The sequence below is a fragment of the Corvus kubaryi genome, unplaced genomic scaffold, assembly GCF_017639235.1.
Source record: "Corvus kubaryi isolate FWS band 111438036 unplaced genomic scaffold, C.kubaryi_AGA036_p1.0 37396, whole genome shotgun sequence".
Taxonomy (NCBI): domain Eukaryota; kingdom Metazoa; phylum Chordata; class Aves; order Passeriformes; family Corvidae; genus Corvus; species Corvus kubaryi.
Genome location: NW_024581135.1, coordinates 24,525,369 through 24,547,867, shown reverse-complemented (window position 1 = coordinate 24,547,867; position 22,499 = coordinate 24,525,369). Strand labels below are relative to the sequence as shown.

The following is a 22,499-nucleotide window of genomic DNA, read 5'->3' as shown; positions in this document are numbered from 1 at the left end:
AAGTCTAGTACAGATAACTAGCATTTTTATCTAAGTCATTTGAATGTTTAATTAAACATGTTCATCATCTTCCTCCTTGCCCTCTAGTACTGTTTAATCTGTTTAGTTGTACTTCTTCCAACAAACCAGTTAAGGTTTGGGGTTTTTGTTTTGATTTGTTTGCTTGGGCTCTTTTTAAAGAACTTTCTCAAATGTTCCAAGAATGGCTATGTGCTCTTGGCTGATAAGCCCATCTACTTTTTCTTGGTACCTCTTATAAATCACTTGGAAATTGCCTGGGGATTAGATGTTAGAAACCTTCCGGTGAGGTATGTTGTTCGATGCTCAGAAGGCAGAAATAATCTTACTGTTTGATTTCCACTGGGATTAATCAACCAGGGAATAAGACTTAGTTTAACGTGTGTGTGAGGATCTGCTGCTGTATTATTCCATATAGGAATTTCTTTTCAGGACCTCCATTCATATCTCTGGGTTTGGATGCAAGTATGCTTAGAAAAAAGTGATGATGAATCAGCCTGTAAAGAAGTAAAGTTAGACCAAACAGGAGTTGCTGGTCACTTTTGGAAGAGATTTCTGTGATAGTGTGTGGTGAGTGGCCTGACTTGCTGCTGAGTATTTCCCCCCAAATAACCTTGGTGCTGTAACAAACATGAGCTCTGTGTAACGCATGTAAAAGTGTACTGGATTGGTGAGAAGGTTTTGGGGGAGTTTTTTAGGCCATCTCTCTCTATTTGAAGAGGGGGAAAAATACTTGCATTGTTCTTCTCTAAAAATCAGGCATTGGGTTTTTTTGAAGCAAACTTCAGAAGATTATTTTTCTTTCCTTTTTTTACCTTAAAAGGTGCTGAATAATCAGGTCTTTGAGGATTTCTGAACACTGAGTAGCAGAGAATTTTACTTCTGCTATTGCAGCTGATGCTGGGCTGCACAAATAATCTTAGAAATTATTATAATGTCTAAATAATGAAAAGTGGGAAAATAAATGATGGGATTTACGTAAACATCTGGATTGGTAGGTTGGGTCACCCACTGACTTCAGTAACAGCGAGGTGTCTAATCGAGTTGAGTTTTCTTGTAGCCCTGTGTCCGCAGACCTGTAAATGTCTCTCTAGGCTTTGCCATTACTTAGATACTTAATAATGTGGGCAAGTGTAGGCAGAAAAATATATATAAGGCCTTCACAAAGGTCTCTCTAGCCTACTTGATCTTAAATAATGTGTCAAGTTAAGCAAACTGAAAGGAATAAATAAATAAAAGGCTGCTGCCGGTGCCTCTAAGTAGTGATGAAATGAAATTGTTCCTGAAGATCCGTCCATTAGCTTGTAGTGTCTGTGCAGCAGATCTTTTCATTGCTCAGGGACTGTGCTGGCTGACAGCTGCAAGTGCAGAACAATGTGGAGCGATGGTGGCTCTTGCAGGACACTGTCTGGCGTGAGACATGTAGGGTTTCAGTTGTGTGCTTCCCTTCAGGACTGCTTACACAAAACATTATAATAGCTCCTTACTGGCTTTTGTGAAAATAGGAGGAGCTGTTGGATGCCTGGCTTTTGTCAGAGATGCTCTGGGGTTTGTGTGGCTCAAGAACCAGTGCTGAGACTCTGCAATCTGAGGGTCGTGTGGCCTCGCTCTTGGGTAGTCTGTTCCGTTGTTGTATGGAGCTGGTGTCACTGCCAAGTGACTGTGGGCCCAGCTGGTTGTATTGGACCGTGTGTGTCTGTGCTGTCAGATGAGGGCTTTCAAGGTGCTGGATTGAACCAAAATAGTCCCATTATGAGGCTGTTGTCACTGAGATAATGTCACAGCTTGCAAATCCTGTTGGGGAGAACTGGAAATGCTGAGCTGCTGCAGAGGGAGCATGGGTAGTAAAAACACTTCCAGCTTGTTAGTTACCCTGTCCCACAGGATAATGCTGTTAATGCTAGACAATTTTAACAGACTGGCAGTAATAGGGAGTGGCAAAGGAGCTTAGCAGGAGAAAGGAATGGCCAATGATTGTATAGGGGGAAGAAGGCCTGAGGAAAACATGTGGGGCTACTGGAAGTCATTGTGGAGCATGAGTTATTACCAGAGCATCTTTCCTAATCAAAAAGACTTTGGAGCATGAAAATGCATGTTGTAAAATGAAACAAAGGACATTTTTCCTACTTTTTGTGGTAATACTTTTTATAGCAGTGACTTGGGGAAGACATGATGTTTGAACTGTGGTAATGAACTTCAATATGAAATTTTATGCTGTGGCAGTGAGTAATTAGAAAGCAATTTGTGTTGTTTTGTATTAGCAAAACTGTGGCATCTCTGGCAGGGGTACTTTTTTGTTGTTGAAACTGTGTGAATATCTACCTCTTGCATTAGTATATGGTCAGTTCTGAAACTCTAGATTGCACCAAAGTAGTTTTTGTGGTGTTTTTTACCTTGTCTTTCACTGTAAAATGAATGCCAAAATACTATATAGTCGTGGAAGAAACTCTGTAAAAACATACATATTTCTATAATTCAGAGGTTTTTTCCCTAGGTTTTACCAAGGGTCAGCAACCATAAATACATAGAGGAAGGATGAGGTTTACTGATGAAGTAAGTTAACTTTTTTTTTTTAGCTGTAGGAGTTAATTTTTAACTTAAGAACAATAAATAAGTTAGAAATAAACCAATTTTGAAGTCTGTATGGAATCCCTTTGGCATTTTCTTGAGGTTTTGTTAAGGGAACATGGAGATGGGAAGGGAATGGATAGAAAAAACCACAATTGCTGCATAAACTGGTATTGCTGAAAAGATGTGTTCCACACTAATTTTTGTGTGGTTATCTTTAAGGCTGAGATGTAGCAATGACAAGCAAAAATTTCTTTCAGTAGCACATATATATATATATATATATATATATGAAAGCATATATGTAATAGCATAAGAAATTTGGGGCTGTTCAGCCTAGGGAAGAGAAGGTTGCCTGGAGACCTCATAGGAATCTTCCAGTATCTGAAGGGGGCCTAAAGAAAAGCCAGAGAGGAACTCTGTCAGGAACTGTAGTGACAGGACAAGGAGTCATCGATACAAATTGAAAGAGGAGAAGTTTAGGCTAGACAGACAGAAGAAATTCTTAGCTGTGAGGCATTGGAACAGGTTGCCCTGGGAGTTTGTTGATGGCCCAGCCCTGGCACTGTTCAAAACCAGGCTGGACAAGGCTGGAGCATTCTGTGTCCCTCCCATGGCAGTGGGGGTTGGGACTAGATGATTTTTAAGGTCTTTCCAACCCCCTAATGTTCTATGATTTGGTGATATACTGAGTTTGCCGCTTCAGAAGCGCCAAAAAGGCTTACCACTACTTTGATGTGTAAGTGTGGTCAACCCTCTTGAGATCAAATCAAAAGGAGATACGAAAACTCTTCAGAAGTACTACTGATGGCAGCTGGCATGATTACCTGGGCAAAGCAAGAACAACACTCTGAGGGTTTCTGTGTTTGTGGAACAGAACATGAGTTTTGTAGATTTATTGGTGAAATGAGAAAATACAGTTGCAACACTGGGAATGTATATATCTATAAATCATGTGTGCATTAGCTGACAAAATGGCTGTGGTACTTGCAATAATGCAGTTTGGACCAGGGGTAAGAGTTAACCTAAGATTGATACATGGGAATTCTTTTTGAAGGATGGCATTTTAGACAGTGTTTTCTTTACTGCAGGAATGATAACTTCTTACGTTCTTGCTGTACAGTGTGTTTTTCCTCTGAAAGGGAGAAATCTCATGATTGAGAAGGGAAAGAACTAACTGAATTTTAATCTGAGTATCAGTCAGCTTCTCTGGTATAAACAGGTTGGCCATGTGCTGCTACTGCTGGTGGCATGTTTTTTCTTATGTAGATGACATCCTTCTGACATTGTTTTATGTAACAGAGAAAAGGGCATTTAACTAACAAGAACCAGTGTGGAGTTACGTGTGGCGTTTCTTTAATGCTGTGTATGTTTGTATTTTGGGAATCGCTTGCCTGACAAGATTTGTTGGAATTATCTGGTAATTCTTTGAATTGGAAGCAACATTCCTGGGAAGGAGATACTCTTGAATTCAGAGGGAGTACCAGGAAGTAAACGCAGCATAGATCTTGTGATAGAAGTAAGGAGGAGCCAGAGGTTTCTCTGGTATTATCAATGTCTTCTTGAAATATGAAAGTCCCTTTAATCATATTCAACTTTGTACTGCTGAAAAGTCTGTTTGATTTTTAAAAAGAAATCAATTCCAAGTGGCTAGTTACAGAAAGGGGTTTCTTTTCTTGAAAAGGAAAATGTTGTGCATTCTTTGTTGTACATAGCAGCTATGTGTGGGCTGATTGACTAAAAATACATACTAGGAAGCTGAAGAGGAGGCACGGAACCCACGGTTTTAGTCACATTACAGGGAGGGTTTTTGGTCTGCTGCACGCGAAGCAGTAGCATAGCTGTTACTGCACAGCAACAGTTAACAGGCTTCAGGCAGAGCTGTCAGCTTTATTCCTGCTGACATCAGGGATAGCTCAGGCAGTAAACAGAAAGCAGCCATGTCTGTTCTTCCTGTACTAGGGGCAAGCTAAATAAAACACTAGTCAGATGGAGAGCAACGAGGATGGTAAGAAACTTTAAACTATTCAGAAAGTTGTTGATCTAGGAAAGAGATTCTGAAAATGTTTAAATGTTTAGGTAAATAGAGAACTGTGTTTTCAAATCCTTCTGGAGAGAAGGAGCCTATTTGTAACTTGTTCAGCAATGCTCCAAAGTAATGAAGCATTTTATAGGAAAGAAATTGGCTGCATTACATTTTTATTCAGGAGTCTCTTTGCTATAGTTAATCAAGAATGACTGTACAAGTTCTCAACAACCTGATGTTTTTCTTAGAAAAAAACCAAACCAACAACCAAAAAAAAGCAAACCTAAACCCCTCAAAAATGTGAACTTCTGAATGTATTTTATTCTGAGTTACTGTTTTTAATAGAAACTGAGCAATGGTGCCCTGATGTTTGCTGTAGTCATTTATAAATAAGTTCAGGTTAAAGCATTGACTTGTACTAGTTCTAGAATGAATATGTATATTGTAGCAATTATTTAGTAAGTATTAGTATCCTAGAGGGCATTTTAAAAATGAGACTTCAGGGCTTTGTAAAAGACTACTACAAGCTTCATATAGTAGGTTGAAAATCACTTCTTTAAAAGATGTTTTCATTCTCAGAGAACTTTAATGGCTTCTTGTAAACACAGAGGGTGGTATTTAAAATGTCAGTCAAAGCAAGCTGTCTGGCATCAGAAGGTCCACTGGGGGGAAAAGAATGCAAGGGCAAGAAGTGATACACATTGTAACTTTGTAAAATGTATATGTATGTGAATGTTCTTCCCTCTAATGGGGCTTTGTGTTGTGATGTGACTGCTGATGTATCATGGAAGAAATGAATATTGCTGTCCCTTCCCTTCCAGACAATCGAAGGAAAGTAGAACCACCTCTTGGAGGTCATGATCCTCGAACTGCAGTTCAGTTAAGAAGCCTCAGCACTGTTTTAAAACGCCTCAAGGAAATAATGGAGGGGAAGAGCCAGGTACTTCTTTTGAAGGATTTGTAGGCCAAACCATCTAGAAAATGAACTCTTTACTGGGCTTCTCTGAGCTTTGTTTTTAGATACACCATGGGAATTTTTTTTCCGTATATTTGAAAGATGAGTGAATAAACTCAAAAAGCGTTGTGTGGATGCAGGGAAAACAATTTCATTTGATGCTGACCTTTGAGTTGCCAAACATCTGTCATATTGTGGGAGTGAATCATTGCATTTACTTGGCTTCTTGTGCTGGGACCAGATGCTCTCTTTTTAGACTCCTTCCCACTTCTCTGTTACCCAATCTAGTGAAAAAAAAAACCTGATAGTTTTCTCCCTAGAAGGCTGACCATGGGCAGGTGAAACACATTAACACAAATAGTAATGAGAATAGTCACAAATAGTAATGAGATATCACAAATAGTAATGAGAATTCCCAGAATGGCTTAAATCTGCTACTTACTGTGGTATTGATTAGTCAGCAATATTTACTTGAAAGGCTTGCCCTGTTAATCAGTTTTGATTTAGATAGACAAAGGTCTGGTGGTTGCTACTGAATTGCTGGTTTCACCTCCATCTGCTGAGTTGGACCATACCTTTAAGAAGAGGGTCTAGTTGAGAAAAGAATCCACAACTATTTATAAGTGAGGGTATAAATAGCTGTGTCTGTGAGCAAGACATGAACAGGCAAAAGTACATTTAATTAAACTCGTAGAGGAAGAAAAAGGCTTTTGGCTTGATAGCTTTTATAGGTAGACTTTCAGTGAACTTACTTAGCTTCCAGTGCTATTCTGCTTGTAAGAACAATCTTGCTTTGATAGAAAGGGCAAGATTTTTGAGAGTGAAGCAGAAGCCTTTCATGAATGAATATGACCAGGGCTTTCCCTGCTTGAAGCTTAGTGTTAATTTAAAAAATTTCTAGATTCTCTAAAACTAGATTGTCTTGAGCAGTCTTCAACTTCTTTCTGTGTGGGTTTTCTTGGGTGAGGACAGCATGAAAGCGTTGTGTTGTTGATCATAACTGCTTTGGTCTCAAAATTGGTCTAGTAGCTGTGTCAAACTTTACTTTGTGAATATCCACAAATAAATCACAATGTAAGATAAAACCCAATGGGTTTTTTTGATTATGTGAAAATGAGAGCATGGATCGCCTTTCTTTAGCGATTGTTTTGAGAAAATACTTGCAGCAGTTTCTCTTCCTAAGAAAAACCTGGAGCATTCAGTCCCTCTGAAAAGGCTTATTGCCAGAACTGAACTCTAGCAAAGAGCGTTTCACAGCCAGGGCTGTCATGTGACCATTAGCAGTTGTCTCCATCCATGGAAGTTGCAGCTGGTGTGCTCAGAATCACAATTGAGAGTTTGTCTTGCTCTATAGCTTCAACATCAAATGGAAGTTTTAGCTCTCTGTTTTTAAGATGATGTTTTTCCTGTGGCTATACCAGTGCTGTAAATTAATATACATTGTTGCCTGCTGAATGTGAATTTCAGTTTTCTTCACATAGCAGTTAACCTGGAGTTTTGAAACAAGATCAGTCTGGGACAGGCTTTTACAACTATTTACTGAAGTATTGAAGAATTCGATTATGTAATAAAACTTTTTACATGCATCTATAATCCTTTCAAAACATACCTCAATATTAGCTGTTGAAATTATCTTCCTGCATTAATAATTTGTCGTAACTTGATTTACTCCTAGATAACAGCTTCAACTAATATGTGGTGGGATTTTTTTCTTTTCACTTTTAAAATGTGCTAGTTGAGGACCTCTCATGTGCTGTGGGCAAATGAGAGGGGAGACCAATCACTACTTCATGTAATTGTTTCTTTTTGACTTTTGTCTACATCGTATGATAGTTTTATTCTGCTTTGCTTCCATCTTGGATCCAGGAGGCAAAGTCCTACTGGATTTATTCTCTTAGTTCAGAGCTCTTAGCCTTCTGATTCCCTGTAAAACCACATGAAAAATCCTTTGTGGGCTTTTGTGCAAGAGTATGTGTATGTGTGCACAGATATGTGAGTATATGAAATTTTCCTTTCCATGAGCACAGTCTACATAGAGTTATGAAACTAAACATGCTTTCTTATTTACAAAAGAAAAAGCTTTTGTCTGCTGTCTTCTCTCGTAGGACAGTGACTTGAAGCAGTACTGGATGCCTGACAGCCAGTGCAAGGAATGTTATGACTGTAGCGAGAAGTTCACCACCTTCCGGAGGAGGCACCACTGTCGACTTTGTGGGCAGATCTTCTGTAGTCGATGCTGCAATCAAGAAATCCCTGGAAAATTCATGGGCTACACAGGTAGGGTTTATTTACTGAGAAACAGAACAGTCCCTGTGTGCTCAGATTTGCATCTGAGATCCTGGCATCTGCTAGAAAATGCTGTACAGGTTTGTAGTGGGCTTAAAAATAAGGAAAAAGAATCACAGGACCTACTTCTACCAGTTTCTTTATCAACAATGGGGGATTATGCCATGCCTGCTAATTTTTACCACACTACAAAACAAATACGGCCACTATTTAACAAGGGTGTGCACTACAGAAAGTGTGCTCAAGGAAAAAGTGCTCTTAGTAACAGTAGTTTTAAAAGATGAGCTGCATGTTTTAATTGAGGGTGAGGGGAAAGTCTTTCAAATACCAGTTCCCAAATTCTAGACATCAGCTGGTGTATCATATTTGACTGGCTATTGTTCTGCCATCATTTCAGTGGGCACATGTGTTCTCTCTCCCTCTCTCCCTCCCTCCCTTTTCCTCTCCTTTTCTCTCTTCTCTCTCCTCTTTCACTGATCTTGTGTTATGCATCATCTGCCTTGGAAAAATTCCCTGAGTGTGTAATTACCCAGGGTTTTGCCCTTTAAGAGGGTATGAGAATTAGACTTGCAAAGAGGTTTTGAAACAGAAAATACTTTTGTTTCCACCACTATACACCTCTGATCCTTTAGGAACAGAGTACTGTTTGTTCCTGTTCACTTACACTCTCTGGTTCCCTTTTCCATAGGGGATCTCCGAGCCTGCACTTACTGCCGTAAAATAGCCTTAAGCTACGCACACTCCACGGACAGTAACTCCATTGGAGAAGACTTAAATGCCCTGTCAGATTCTGCGTGTTCTGTGTCTGTGCTGGATCCTGGCGAGCCGCGTACACCAGTTGGGAGCCGCAAAGCCAGCCGCAACATCTTCCTGGAGGAGGATCTAACCTGGCAAAGGTAAAGTCAATGGCTTCATGCTGAGCTCCAGAATCTCAACTGTTTTCAGGCTGACAGCTAGAAAAAGGCTGGTGGTTTCCACCTAGGAAGCTTAGATTCCAGCTGCTGTAAAAAGAATCTAATCCTGTGCTTGCATGTAATATTCTTCTCTTCAGGTTGAAATGTGGAAACATTTCTAGTGGAGTTTTAAATTATTTGCAGTTCTTCCTTTAACCTACTGAATTAGTGATTCTGTATCAGTGACAGAGCAGGCTGTTGTCTTTACGGTTTAAAAAGACAACCAAAATCACACCTTGTAACCCCCAATGTATTGAGAGGCAAGTCAATGTAACATTAGTGCTTCACCTGTCAGGTTTTGAATTGGGCAAGAGAACGTAAGAAATACTCTCTGTGTAGGTAAAAGAGAAGTGATGGAACTAACTGCCTGTTTCAGAAGAATTGGGATTCAAAGGACAGCTATAAAGGTTCTCTAACCTCCTTTCAAAGTATATTTATGCCTGTTGCTCTCAAATGAGGAGATCCTTATTTTTGGACCATGAGTAAAAGAACGCTGTACTTCTCAAGTGCTGTGCAAGTTATTTTTGGAATACCTTGATTTAATTTAATGTTGTGGGGAAAAAGAAATAATTCGGTGTGGCATTTGGGCTCATTTCCCTAAAACAGAAGAACAGGCAGATACAAAACTACTGAGGAGGTCTTGAGTCAGAACCTTTGTTTATCTGAGCAGTAGTGTTAGTGGCATGTGCCCCTCAGCAAATCTCTTCTGATAGTATATAAAAAAGCCTGTCAAACCATTTTCTGTCTTCAGAAAATGCCCTGACTCTTGCTTTGCATGTTGCTTTTTGGAATATGGTGCTCCTATCTGGAAACATGTAAATGATCAGCTGTAGGCCTAAATAAAGGAAAGTACTTCTGGTTTAATGTTATGGTCATTTAAAGTGATTACGTAACAATGCATGGATAAATACTACCAAATTTTGAATTGGGGAATAAGTAGGTATTCTAAGAATCTTCTCTTCAAATGTACAAAATACTGAAGGTACTGTTAATTTTGTCTTTGGACGTGTTATTAGTATCTTTATAATGACAATTCAGCAGCTTGTAGACATGAACATGTAAAGAAAGTGTTTAAATCTTTATTTTGGGCAGCTTGTAGCTCTCGAAAAATAATTCCTATTGTTGAAAGGCTGATAACTCTGTAATGGAACACTTAGTGTTTTTGGGAGACACTGAGTAAATGGGGGCTTCTTTTGTGTGTGAGAGGAAGAGAGATTTGGGATTAGGTGGTTTAGCAAGATTAACATTTTCTTCAGTGCTTGTTGCCCTTTGCAGTGGGTTACAGTGCTTTTCTTAAATACTATGTTTGGTAAGTTACTAACTGACCTTAAGAGATTTAAACTCAAGACACTGAATTTAAATGGTGCCACAATGGGAACTGTCAACTCACAACTTCATAATGGAGCAGAAGTTTTATTCTAATAGTGGCATCTGCATGAGAAATAGTTTGTTTCAGAAGAAAACTTGGGAGTTATCTCTTTCCAAAATAATGTATCTGAGATAAGATGCTGCAAAGCAGCAAGAAAAGCATTTAGGGAGACTGGTGCTGCATGTACTTGTCAGATGTTGCTCTGCTCTTTGAACAGTTGGAACACAGAGTTCCTGCTTTAACTAACTCGAAGAGCCATGTCCTTTAAAAGTGAAGGAGTGGTGTACTCTGGATAAATACAGCTACTCAGGCAAAGCTGCATTGCTTCTCATGAAGATCACTTATCATGCTAGGAGCATTTACTGTGCCAGAGCACTGCCAGTGTGGCTGTATCAGTTGGCCTGTAGTGGCTTACATCTGATACAGTTTTCTAATGGGAATTTCATTTGATGGTGTTTGAACATCTGCTGTCCTTCCTCCTGGGGTGGAAACAGAAGGAGGGCAAAGGTGATTGTGATTGAGTTAAACAATTACAGAAGGTTCTCAGGCTATCTTGGCAAAAGCTGTCCAGCAGTTGCTATGGAGAGCATTGCTTGGATTGCAAAGATGATATGCTGGGGAGATGGAGGCAATGTGTCTATTGCCAAAGCATCTCATAGCAGCCTGTAAGCAAGAAAGATGTGTAAGAAGGGGAAGCAGGTGGGAAAGCAGGATAATACAAGAAGTAGGAACAGTCTGTATTGCTCAAGACTTGAGTTTGGAAGAAGACAGGAGCACTGTCTTCCAGATGCCATTGGCCTACAGATGGGGAAAGATCTCCCTATTCCCTCGCTGATTTAACAATCACGGCTGTGAGTCTGAGGTAATATGACAATTAGCCGTACTTTAATTACAGCTGTTCTGATGCACTGGATGTCACAAATACATCAGACATCTCTATCTTGCTCCTTTCCATGCAGTTTAATTCACCCAGACTCTTCAACTTCCACATTGTCTGCACGCCTTGGGTCTGTCCAGGAGGATGCAGGAAAGTCACCAGCTAGAAACAGGTAAACAAATAATTTCTGAGTATTTTCTGTTCTGGATGCACTCCTAACACACTCTCCACTGTAAAGCCTGTGTTTCTAGGCTTATTTTACTGAATGTTCTGTTTCATGTCTACAATGGGACAGCTCACTGCCCATCTGGAGCGGTAAGGAGGGACCATTTGTGTACATATTAATGTTAAATGTGCTACTTTTGAGGGACCCGTAGTTTGCTGCTGAGTTGGTCAAGCAGAAGTGGTGGTGAAGAGGACAGGAGGGGAAAGAAGTGGTAAGGGAAGCACAGTTCTGAGGAAGCTGAAGAAAAGGGACTAACACATATTTGGTGATGGGAGGCAAAAAGACTCAGATGATGTAGAAGCAGAGGTACAGTTTTTGTTTATTTGTTTGTGTGTGTTCCCATCTGCTTCCTTTGCTCTTCCATTAAGGATAATCTTGTTTAAATTACCAGGCTTCTTCAGGCTCAAATCCCTCCATAGATCTTTTGCAGGAGTGTTGGGATGAACTTGAAAGTGTTCATGAGAGCTTTAGTGTGATTTGTGAGTACTTGAGCTTAATCCCGCTAAATAGGCTGGTATTGGAAGAACAAGTAGCTCCCACTTCAAGAGTGCTTCTACTGTGGTGCTGGGTACATGCTTCCCTTATGGTTAAATTAAGGAAATGAAGGTGAGGCAGGGGTGTGAGGAACAGAGCAAAGATAATCCAGATTTCAAAGTTGGAGTCAGGGGACATTCAGAGATTTCTTTGCATTGGTGTTACAGGAATGCAGAATGTTTAGCAGGTTGGAGGGATCTGGCAGGACCAGTGAAGACTAGGGAATTCAGTTGAGAAGGATGCTGGGTGTGGCTTTTGGAGAGTGGACTGCTTGGAACCTTTATCTTCTGGGTTATGGGGATGGTTAGGAGGAGATGCACACTGACTGTACAGCTGAGACCCAAAGATCTCACCTGGGGGAGTAAAGTACTGGTGAATAAACAAGTACCAAAAATCAATTCTGGGCAAACATGGCAAGGAGTCCAGAATTAAAAGTTCAATGCTAAATGACTGCAGTGACGTCAAGAGATGTCTGAAACCTTGAGGATGGTCTCCTGTTTGAATATATGTCTGTTTTAAAAGGCTTTTGCTGTTTGCTCGAACATGCAGTAGTAGGATGGTTCTGATCTTGATCTGGCAGGCCCAGATTGCTTATTCAAGTTAAATTTTAGCTCTTTTGCTGTTCATGGCCTCACCAAATGTACTTGGTTGTTTGGATGCATGTAATGATAAGGTATAATGTATCTCTGTTAAAAATTCTGAACCTTTGGAAAACATGCTGTTGGCTTTGGGTTAAGTGATGTTAGCATTTAGATCTTCTCAAAGCAGCTGTAGCCATTTCTTTGAGAGAAGCTGGTGTATTCCTCTTTCTAGATGAGATGAAGCAGAAAAGATACAGGTTGAGTGCATTTAGATGCAGGTAGCAGAACTTACATATTGCTATTTGTTTTCCCTGTGGGTGGGAAATGTTACTTGTTCTCAGTCTTGTTTTTCATGAGGGGGGGAAAACCCCAGCAGAACAGTCAAATGTTGCAAGTAGGGTTCAAACTGCTCCATTGCAGGTCCTTCTAAAGGATAAATGTTTTCATTGCAAAATCTCCCCCTCTGTTTTTAAAAAAGATATATACGATAAAAGCCCAGATAAAAGTGTTGATGATAAAGACAGATATGAAAACTCACTGTTCTAACTTGCTTACACCCAAATAAAAAATCTCTGCTGCTTACGGGTGTGTGACATAGTTTAAGAAACTGTTGCAAAACAACTGGGAGGAGTGCTTAGTTGTGGACTTCCATGTCAGCCTCATCTTGTATGTTAGGATGCTTTCTGTTAAGCTGCATACCTCTGCCAGTTTTAACTTTGAGAGCATCTGAACAGTACAAGACTGGTAGAGTTTTAGCCTGCTTTGAATGCCTGACAACGACACAAAGCTTTTGCTTATCACTCCTAGAGATGTATGGAAGTAGTGCCAACACAGCGCGTACGACTTGAAAGGACTTAACTAAACCCCTTTATCAACCCATTATTTCTTCCTCAAGAGACAGAGGAGAAAAAAGCAGTGATTTTGAGACTGTTGTACCTTCAGTGCTACTTCCTTGCAGTATAAAAGCTGAAATAGGGTGGCATTGCTTTTTTGTGCCTGGGCTGAGCCACATCATCCATTAAGAATTTTTGGGAATCATTGTAGTATGTCTGCTATCCAGTTAGCAAGCTCTCTGAAGTTATGAGTGTTTCATTCCAAAGGCTAGAGGCTGGCAGCTGTTCTCATGACATTGGTGCAAGCCTCTTCAGTCAGTCCAAAACTGGCATTTTGAGTTTTCCTGTTGCTATATGCAGAAGTGTTTTCCATCCTCACACCTTAGAGTGCTGTTAGCACTGATAACTTCAGTGCATGTTGCTGCTGTGTGATGAGAAGTTGCGCTCTGGTTATTCGGAGTCTCAAGTCTAGTTGTAGGTTAATGGAGCAGAAGTTATCTGGAACGTGTATTTGCATTTGTAACTTCGCAATGATAGTTGCAAAATGGTGTGTTTGTGCTGGAGTGCATAGCCAGGATTTCCTAACAGCTGGACTGAGATAAGGGGGATGCTCCATATTGCAGTACAAGGAAGGTTGCTGGCTGGCGTGACCTCCAGCTTCAGAAAATGGTTTAGCCACTCTGGGGAACAAATGCTCAAACTTCAGACTCTGCAAGCTTTCAGCCATGTATTTGAGAGCTGAGGACAAGGAATTTTAAACGGGACAAGGAGAGGCGGAAATCTCAGTGCTCTATTACAGGTATCTGGGTGTTTGCCACCCTTGCTGACGTATGTTTTGCCTCCAAACTGCTGGAGCTTCTGATTACCCAGCATCCCATCTCTTCCCCAGTCTATTTAAATACAGACATATATGAATTGGTGTGCCTAAACTTAGTTCCAACTGCTTCATACAAAGAGCTTTACAGAAGTTCGTGCTTACCTTGGCAGTTCCAAAGCAATACACTTGCTTCCAAGGGAGCCTTTCTTCTTCTTTGAAAAGGGAGGAAGCATTAAGCAGTCTGTACTGACAAGAGTAAACAGTGGCACAGGCTTAAGCTGGTTTTTAGTATGTTATAGGATGAATGCCTGCTCTGGTCAAGCACCATGCAATGAACACTTACACTTCAGTTGTTCTGTGTTCCCCTGCAGGTCAGCCAGCATCACTAACCTGTCGCTAGATCGGTCGGGGTCACCCATGGTGCCTGCCTACGAGACGTCGGTCAGCCCCCAGGCCACTCGCACTCATATGAAGGCAGAGACCAGCGAGGATGAGCGCAAGATCCTTCTGGTACCTTTCAGGCTTCTCTTTGCCTTGCTCTGTGAAGATGGTGAAGTTTGCCTTCCTTATATCATGCAGCAAGAGTATTTTGCTGTCTTTTAAGGCTCTTCTCTTACCTGGACCTCTCCTCCAGGTGGAGCAGAGATGGGGAATATTGATGCTGCTTTGGACATTACTATCTCCCTGGAAATAAATCATAGTTTCATGGGGTGTTTGCATACAAATGTTTACAGTTTTAGTCTTGCTAGGTGTGTTATGCAGTGTGGAGTTGGTGTATGATGGCTCTTTGTGAGTTAAACCTGTCATGGTTGCAGCTGTAATGCAGTGACCTGTTTTTGTATTTCTTCAGGTTGAGACTTTCTCTTTCATAGGCCACATAATTGGGAGCTTTAAATGGTTGCTTTGAAATAGTTACACCACAAGGAATAAATTAAAGCTGTTACAGCTTACTGGGCCAAAACATAACTTGGCCCCTTCCTTTGTTTGCAGAATAAGTAAAAGATTTTGTAGAATTTGTAATGACATACTGTTTGAAAGAAAAGTCAATGTGCAATGGTGTTCTGTGTAATCCTATTATCCCTTCCCCACAGGGGCAATGTTGTAGGCTGCAATTACTGTACAAATTTCAGTAAAAAGCTGTTTCTTTTCTTGGAGAGAAGGAAAGGGAAGTGTTTCCAACAAAGGAGGCAAAGAAGTTGCAGCAAAGGAAAAGCAGTGTTTTTCACACATTAAAAGATTTGAGATTGCACCCCATTGCCAAGTTAAAATCAGGCTCATTCTGTTTTACCAGGTTCTGCCTGCTGTCAGCAGTATGCATACAAGTGTGCCTGAGGGTGTAGAAACACTAACTCCTGTTTAGTTGCAAAATGCCTTTCCAAGTTGCTCTGTAAATGGATAACCACATGAGGGAGAAACATGTTTAAGGCACGTCTTTATACCACCCTGCTTCATGCAGGTATGTTAATGCAGGAAAAAGGAAATTCAAACCTCTGTGAATGCAACTTGAAGCAATATGTTCAAGTCCCAGTGCATTTCAGCTTCACATTGTTTAATTTTTTGCCCATTTTCTTTCTTGAGGAAGAAGAGGACTGGTAGTATTTTGTTCATGTAAGAGCAGGAGACAGTGTCAATTAATGCAGGATTTTCTATGCATTCCCACTGTTCGTTTAATGCCCTTACCGTGTGGAGTTAACCCTATATCACAAGTTAATTTAAAGCTTAACCTAGTCCATTCAGAAGACTAATGAACTTTGTTCATGAAATAAAGGTAGGGGAGGTTGTACATATGCTGGGATAAGCACATACTTCAGTGAACTAGAGGTCAAAATCCTTGAGTTGAAAGGATTTGCTTTGTTCTGCCAATTTGTTCAGTGTACTGTATTCACTAGTTCAAGACAGCTGAACTGCGGAGACTCCAGTTGCATCAAATTGCGTGATCTTACCATGTTTTGTTACTGATCGATTTGACTCTGTACCTGGTATGGAAGGAGAGCTGCTGATGTTCGTTTTAGGGTGGTACAAAGGCCGGCTAGAACTGAAAGTAGAAAGCCAGTCCAGTGATAAAAGTGGAGCAAAACTTCTGGGCCTCAGGGCACCCTCTGGAAAGTGCAATAATGTGAGTCTGACAGTTAACTGGAAAGCTGAAACCAGTTAAAATTTAGTTAAAGTTCTGTTACACAGAAATAGAACAAATGAGGCATTTGAGAGAGGGAGCTGCAGCATCTCTTCTCCATACCCTGAGGTGGTGTGCTGCTTGCTCAAAATAATCCCAGATCCCAGTTTCCACCTGCAATAATGGCTTGTGCTGTGCTAAGTCAGGGCACATATGGGAAGGCAGAAAGGGCCAGGTGCAGAGAGACAGCTCAGTTTGGGTGGACTACAGCCTACAGAAAAGTTGGCATACATGTTTAACAGGCTCCAAAATAAGTTCTAGGTATAGGCTGAAGTGTTCCAATTGGTGAGGGGAAGAGAATCACAGATTCAAAAATGGTTAATTGAGTTAGGAGGAATACACATTTTTTTTCTTAGTGGCCAAAGCTACCAGCATCTAAAAAAGCCTTGATAATGGACAATATGAAAACAGATCCTCAATAAGATGCTATCCTGGCACTGGGCATTGCTGTGTTAAGTACTTGCTTTATATCTGGTCTTGATATTGGACTAGTGTGTTTCACAATGCCTGGGTTGAGCACAGATAATACAGAAAAATGTTCTTGCCAAGGATGAGTTTTCATTGTCCTCTGTTTGCTCATGTCTCCTGAGTTTAGGAATAGGGTGCAAGAGGGCAGTAGTGAGGGCATAAGTATCTTGCTGGTGGTACAAAATACTGCCACATCAGAGCCCCCTTATAGAGATAAGGGTACCCACTTTGGTTTTTTGTTGTTCTGAACTGGATATAAATGGAAGGAAATAAGGAGCTGATTTCGTATGTTTGCTATTTCTGATTGCACCTTTGCATAGGTTGTGCAAAATGGCTTAGATTCTGTGCTTGTTTGTGGAGGAATTTTGATCTAGAAGGTGATCTGAAGGCCTGTGTTGATGCCCTTGGAACCAGTGCTAAGATTAGACTGGTAATTAACTTGCACATCTCCCTGTCCAGGACTCAGTCCAGCTGAAAGATCTGTGGAAGAAAATCTGCCATCATAACAGTGGCATGGAATTTCAAGACCATCGCTACTGGCTGCGGACGCATCCCAACTGTGTTGTGGGAAAAGAGCTGGTCAACTGGCTCATGAGAAATGGGCACATAACCACAAGGTAATCCTGGTGCTTTAGGACAACAGGTGTCCTCTGTCTGTGTGAGAGGAGGTTGTGAGTTTGAGCTGATATAGGGTACCTGGGACTGCAGAGAGAGGCTTCTTTTCAGAGAGATGAGAGAAAATTCAAATCTCTGCTTTACTGCCTACCAGAGCAGGTCACATTTTGACTCCACGTGGCCCAAAACAACAGGGCACAGGAGACTGTCCGGTTTGGAAACCAGTATGGGAGGTAGCTTAAGGGACAAATATTACTCACTTGGAGAACAGTGAGAGTATTACAAAGATTGTCCAAAAATGTTCACTGGTACTCCAAAGAGCAAATCTGCCTCTGGCATCAGAGATCACTAATAGTGTTTGATAGCTACACTAGCTAGTGTTTGATGGCAGACTCTTAATTGTATAGGTGAATATAAACAATCTTGTGTATTTAACTATGTGAAAATGGGATAAAACCGAGACGGTTCTTAAGTGTAGAGCAACAGTCCTCCCTCAGAGATGATCAGTATACATAAGTTAACAATATTGGAGGAGCACAAACAATATGTCCTAATCATATGTTGGACGCCTCAGCTTAGTTCAGAATACTGGCAGTCTCTTTATTTAGCTCCATGCTTGAACTAGTACACTGTGCTGCCTCACTGCAGTATTTTAAATAGTGTCGTGTAAACATGGGAATGGAATACTGACAGGTCAAATAGTGCATAGCAAATGACTCTTCTCTTTTGTAGTATGCTTGTATCATAAACCATATGTGTTTAGAACAAGACTTAGAAGACCATCTCTGTTCTTATACTTCCAGGGTCCAGGCCATTGCAATAGGACAGGCGCTGGTTGATGGACGTTGGCTGGAATGTGTCAGTCATCATGATCAGCTCTTCAGAGATGAATATGCTCTCTACAGACCGTTGCAGGTAAAAGAAGTAGGAAAGCTGAAAGATGTTCTTCCTGTATTTGACTGCTGACTGGAATCTTTCTAATCCTGTTCTCAACAGCTGTAGTATGTTTTCTAAATCAGGTCTCCTGTACAGAAAATAGAGTGGCCAGGCCTTTTTCCTTAGGGGGTTGAAGGCTGAGGTAGTTTCATTTGCCCAGAAGGCTTTGGGCTGTCCTCTGTGGAGAATGAGTTGTTACCTGTGGTGCTGCCTGAAGTGAAGGAAAGAGTCTTCAGAGGCCAGGCCTCTCATGGTGGACATCTTCCACCAGAGGCCTCAAGATGGCACAGTCTGTGCTTGTGGCAGCTATGTTGTCATGTGCAGAATTTAGAACCTGTGTGCACTTACTGGTGGTGGAGATACAATGGTGATCTTCTGTTTCAAGATTCCTTTAAAAAAAATTCTAAATGGATATTTTAGGTATATTGTATTGGTAACCTTCTTTTGATCTCCAGAGATGGCAGTAATCCCTTAGCCACATGATCCAAGTTTGGGATGGGGTCTTTGTCATACCTCTCAGACAGGACTAGTTACCTGAGGGGAAGCAGGAGCTAGTGACCAGAGATTCTGTCCTACCATACTTCACTGGAATCAAATGTGCTGAGGGGTAAGAGCTGTCACTGGCCTGAGGGGTTGTATTGGTTTTTTTAGCTTGAACAACATATCTCTGTAGCCTCTCTTAACTGAAAGCATTCAGTTGAGAGTCTTTCATGTTCTGCAGCTTCTTAGAATGAGGAATGGCTCAGCTGTCCCATAGGCTTCAGTTAGAAAGCTTAGAGCCATTAGCATTTGTCTTCCTCATGCATTTCAGCTCTTGGACACAGTCATATGGCTTCCATTGAGATTGCTCTGGGGTTCATCTGGTACCTCAGCTAGTCAGCTCTCCCAGTTCCCTGGTAAAAGCTTGCCCTTAACTAGCAAGTGCTTATGCATCCCTATTTGTAACTATTTGTAAGGTGCCTATATTATTATATGTTTAAAGCCAATTCTTGTTCTAATCAACTGAAAGCACTGTCTGATCTCCATTCTTCTGGACAAGAGTCAGGAGAAGTGGTGGTGTTGACTCAGTTGCTTGCTGCACTCACTGTAGCCAAAGGCAAGATAATGATAACTTCATTTTGAGGTACCTGGAGGCATCAGGATGGCTGATAGAAATTACTTAGATACTCTCCAGGTATCTCAAGACTGGCAATCTGGCCAGTCTTTGCTTTGACACAGTAGGCCCAGCTAGAGCCCATCTTGGATTGAAACTCTTGGGCCTACATTGGTCAGTCAAAGAATTGCTCCAGTAACTTAGAAACAGGCTCCACCAAAAGCTGCGTGTGTTGGTTTCTGGGCAAAGGATACAGCTGTCACCTACCCTGGCTGGAGAAAGCAAGCTTTCAAAGCTGCTTAATTGGATGTGATGACAATGTGAAAATTGTGCTGTATAATAAACTTGTCTTTACTACCACTTAGTCACAACTTGTTTAGAAGCAGAGTGTAGACAAAGACTAAGCATCTGGGGATTGTAAACATTTGTTTCTTGTCCCAAAGAGTTCCTACTTCATGCTAAAGGGGTGACTCTGTGACTAACTTGGCTCAGCGCACTGAGAGTATCCTCTGATTTTTAAAATGCCTGACCTGCATTTGTAGTAGGCTGCTTAATATTTCAGCAGAGCTGCATTTTAATAACTTTTTTCCCTTCCTTGTCTTCTAGAGCACAGAGTTCTCAGAAACCCCGTCTCCAGACAGTGACTCTGTGAACTCTGTAGAGGGCCACTCCGAGCCATCCTGGTTCAAAGACATCAAGTTTGATGACAGTGACACAGAGCAGATTGCTGATGAAGGGGAAGACAACTTAGCTAGTAAGTTTCACCTGAGTCTTGTTCTCACTCTGCCTTCTTCCCTGTTGTCTCCGGTCTTTCAGGACTTAGTAGTTTAACTGTGTCTTGCTTTATTTGTGCGTTTCTGTGTGCGTGCTTGGGGCTGTAGGGATCTAAGAAAGCTATAGCCTGTCTAGTCTTCCAGTTTCTCACAATGGATACAGTATTTTGAATTTAGTGGAACTGGTAAAGCTTCATACTTCTAATGAAGGAAAAGCATGTAAATTGCTGCCTTCTGTTTCTCAAGCAGACTTCTGCTTGATTTGGGCCCTATAGTAGTGCACTAAAGAATGTCCAGTAAGTCAGCATGCGTACATGAAGACAAGATTAGAATTATGAAAATACTGTATTCCTGTATTATTGCACACTGGTCTTTATGTATTAAAGACAATTTTTCTCCTCTCTGGTACCCTCATAATACCCGTTTGAACCCTTCTCCTCCCTGTATCTTCACCCTCACCCCACACTAAAAGACTCCGCCAGCCCTAGCAAGCGCACTTCAGTCAGCAGCTTCCAGTCCACAATGGACAGTGATTCAGCCGCCTCCATCAGCCTGAACGTGGAGCTGGACAACGTGAACTTCCATATCAAGAAGCACTCCAAGTACCCACATGTGCCCCCTCACCCTGCCGACCAAAAAGGTATGAGGTAGTCACCAGCTGGAGTTGCACATGATGGAGAGCTGGCCCTAATATTACTGACCTATTTGGACACTACTTAGGTAGCTGTCCTTCAGAGGGGAAAATATGATATTTAACTGGCACTTGCTTGCAGTTTTGATGTGCTCACCTCTGAGGAGGCTCAATAGACCTGCCGAAATGCCTTCTCTGCAGAGTGTGTAACTTCCCCTGTGACTTTCTCTTTGCCATTGAAGCAAAGTCTCTTGCCCATGCATAATAGGCAGATCCACATATATGTTCTGGCTAACTGGGGTGGAAAAATAATCCACACATAAACCAGTTTGATAGGTGACTCTACAGTTTGAGATGGAATTTAAAAAAGCAAGTAAGAAATAAAACCCCAGAGAACAAAAGAACAAGATTAACTTGAAAGAGTGCTGTGCTGACTTAAAATTGTACCTTAATAAGCATACATTTTACAGAAGAATTTTTCTGATAAACTATAAGCTTGCATACAGATTGTGTAAGGCCTAACTTCATCCATATACATATCATTTGTTCAAAAGAGATCATCCATCTAAGTGAAGTAGGAAGAAATCAAATACTTGGTGTTGAAGACTGCTTTTGAAAGGATTGTCCCCTAAAGAAGTACTAAATTGAAAGAGTCTATAAGCAACATCCTTATGGAAGAAATAATGTGCCTGCATGTTGACAACTGCAGTCTCTAAATGATTCCACTGGCTTGGGTCTACTATGTTTTAGTTGCTTTACGCATTGGGTAGCAGTTGATGTCTTTGCTCTGCTTCCTTACATAAGGTTACATCAGCTTTGTAGACTTGTATCTTTGGCTGCTTCTAAGTAGTTTCTTAATTATTGTTTCACCCCACCCTTTGAGTGTTCCTGACTGTAAAAGATGATCCAGTGTTAAATAGTTTGTACCCCTGATTAATTCATTCTTCTATAAAGTCTAGCCGATCTCACGTGTTGCTCTGAATCAGAATGGAACAGTAGCCATAAGCTTGCATACAGATTACATATTCTGAAACTGAAATGGTCACTGAAGACAGTGAGGTAGAAGGGGTCACAGCTGACTTTCCTTGTGTGTTAGACATGCGGACAGAGTGAGACAGATTATTGATGCCTACTGTAGTCACCTTTTTTATTTGCTAAAAATATGCCTAGAAGGAAGGAAATCTAACTGCTTTTTTTCCCCCAAAGAGACAAGCAGAACAGTTTCAAAAGTTTGAGTTGATGTCAGATGATCCAAAACTGGGAATGGGTTGTCAGCACTACTAACACCAGCTCATTGTTGGTTCCTTTCGTTTCCAGCTGATGCTCTAATCAAATGAAAAGCTAATGCATCTACAGGGAGGGAAAGCTGTGGAGAGGAAGATATACCAATGAATTCCTTTTAGGAAGGAAGGGTGCTGGATTAAGTGAGCTTGAAACAGGCCCAGGTGTGCTGCAGTATCCTGTGAATTTACAGCTGTAGCAGGTTTATCTTTATCAGCGTGTGATGGCAGTAAAGCAGGTAGTAGTTGGGTTGGCTGTGGCAAGTGTTAAAAGGACTTGCAGAGGGTTTGTCCTGGTTTCAGACGTATCTCAGTCTTTATTCCTTTATACAAGGAGCAGTAGATCATGAAGGGGAAATGTAAGAGAGCCTCTCTCTCTTGGAAACTGTTGACCAAATCAAAGCTGCTCAGAGCCAGAACTCTTGTGACTCCTTGTGACAAAGCTCTTGTGAGAAAGTTTTTAATAATGGAGAGCTCAGAGAAGATC

General features: G+C 41.1%; 1 protein-coding gene across 7 annotated transcripts in view; it reads left to right on the top strand.

Annotated features, from left to right (window-relative positions):
* The window catches only part of PIKFYVE (phosphoinositide kinase, FYVE-type zinc finger containing), a 66,775-nt gene that overhangs the window by 5,898 nt on the left and 38,378 nt on the right, over positions 1 to 22,499 (top strand). For 4 of the 7 annotated variants that reach the window (XM_042041329.1, XM_042041324.1, XM_042041327.1 and 1 more), the window contains 9 exons: positions 5,434 to 5,552; positions 7,673 to 7,844; positions 8,542 to 8,749; positions 11,135 to 11,224; positions 14,415 to 14,553; positions 17,144 to 17,301; positions 18,103 to 18,214; positions 19,935 to 20,082; positions 20,574 to 20,741. In XM_042041329.1, coding sequence (XP_041897263.1) covers positions 5,434 to 5,552; positions 7,673 to 7,844; positions 8,542 to 8,749; positions 11,135 to 11,224; positions 14,415 to 14,553; positions 17,144 to 17,301; positions 18,103 to 18,214; positions 19,935 to 20,082; positions 20,574 to 20,741 — 1,314 coding nt within the window. Of the gene's footprint in view, positions 1 to 4,494; positions 4,595 to 5,433; positions 5,553 to 7,672; positions 7,845 to 8,541; positions 8,750 to 11,134; positions 11,225 to 14,414; positions 14,554 to 17,143; positions 17,302 to 18,102; positions 18,215 to 19,934; positions 20,083 to 20,573; positions 20,742 to 22,499 lie in introns of those variants that run through there. The other 3 variants (XM_042041328.1, XM_042041325.1, XM_042041331.1) reach the window with 3 other exon arrangements.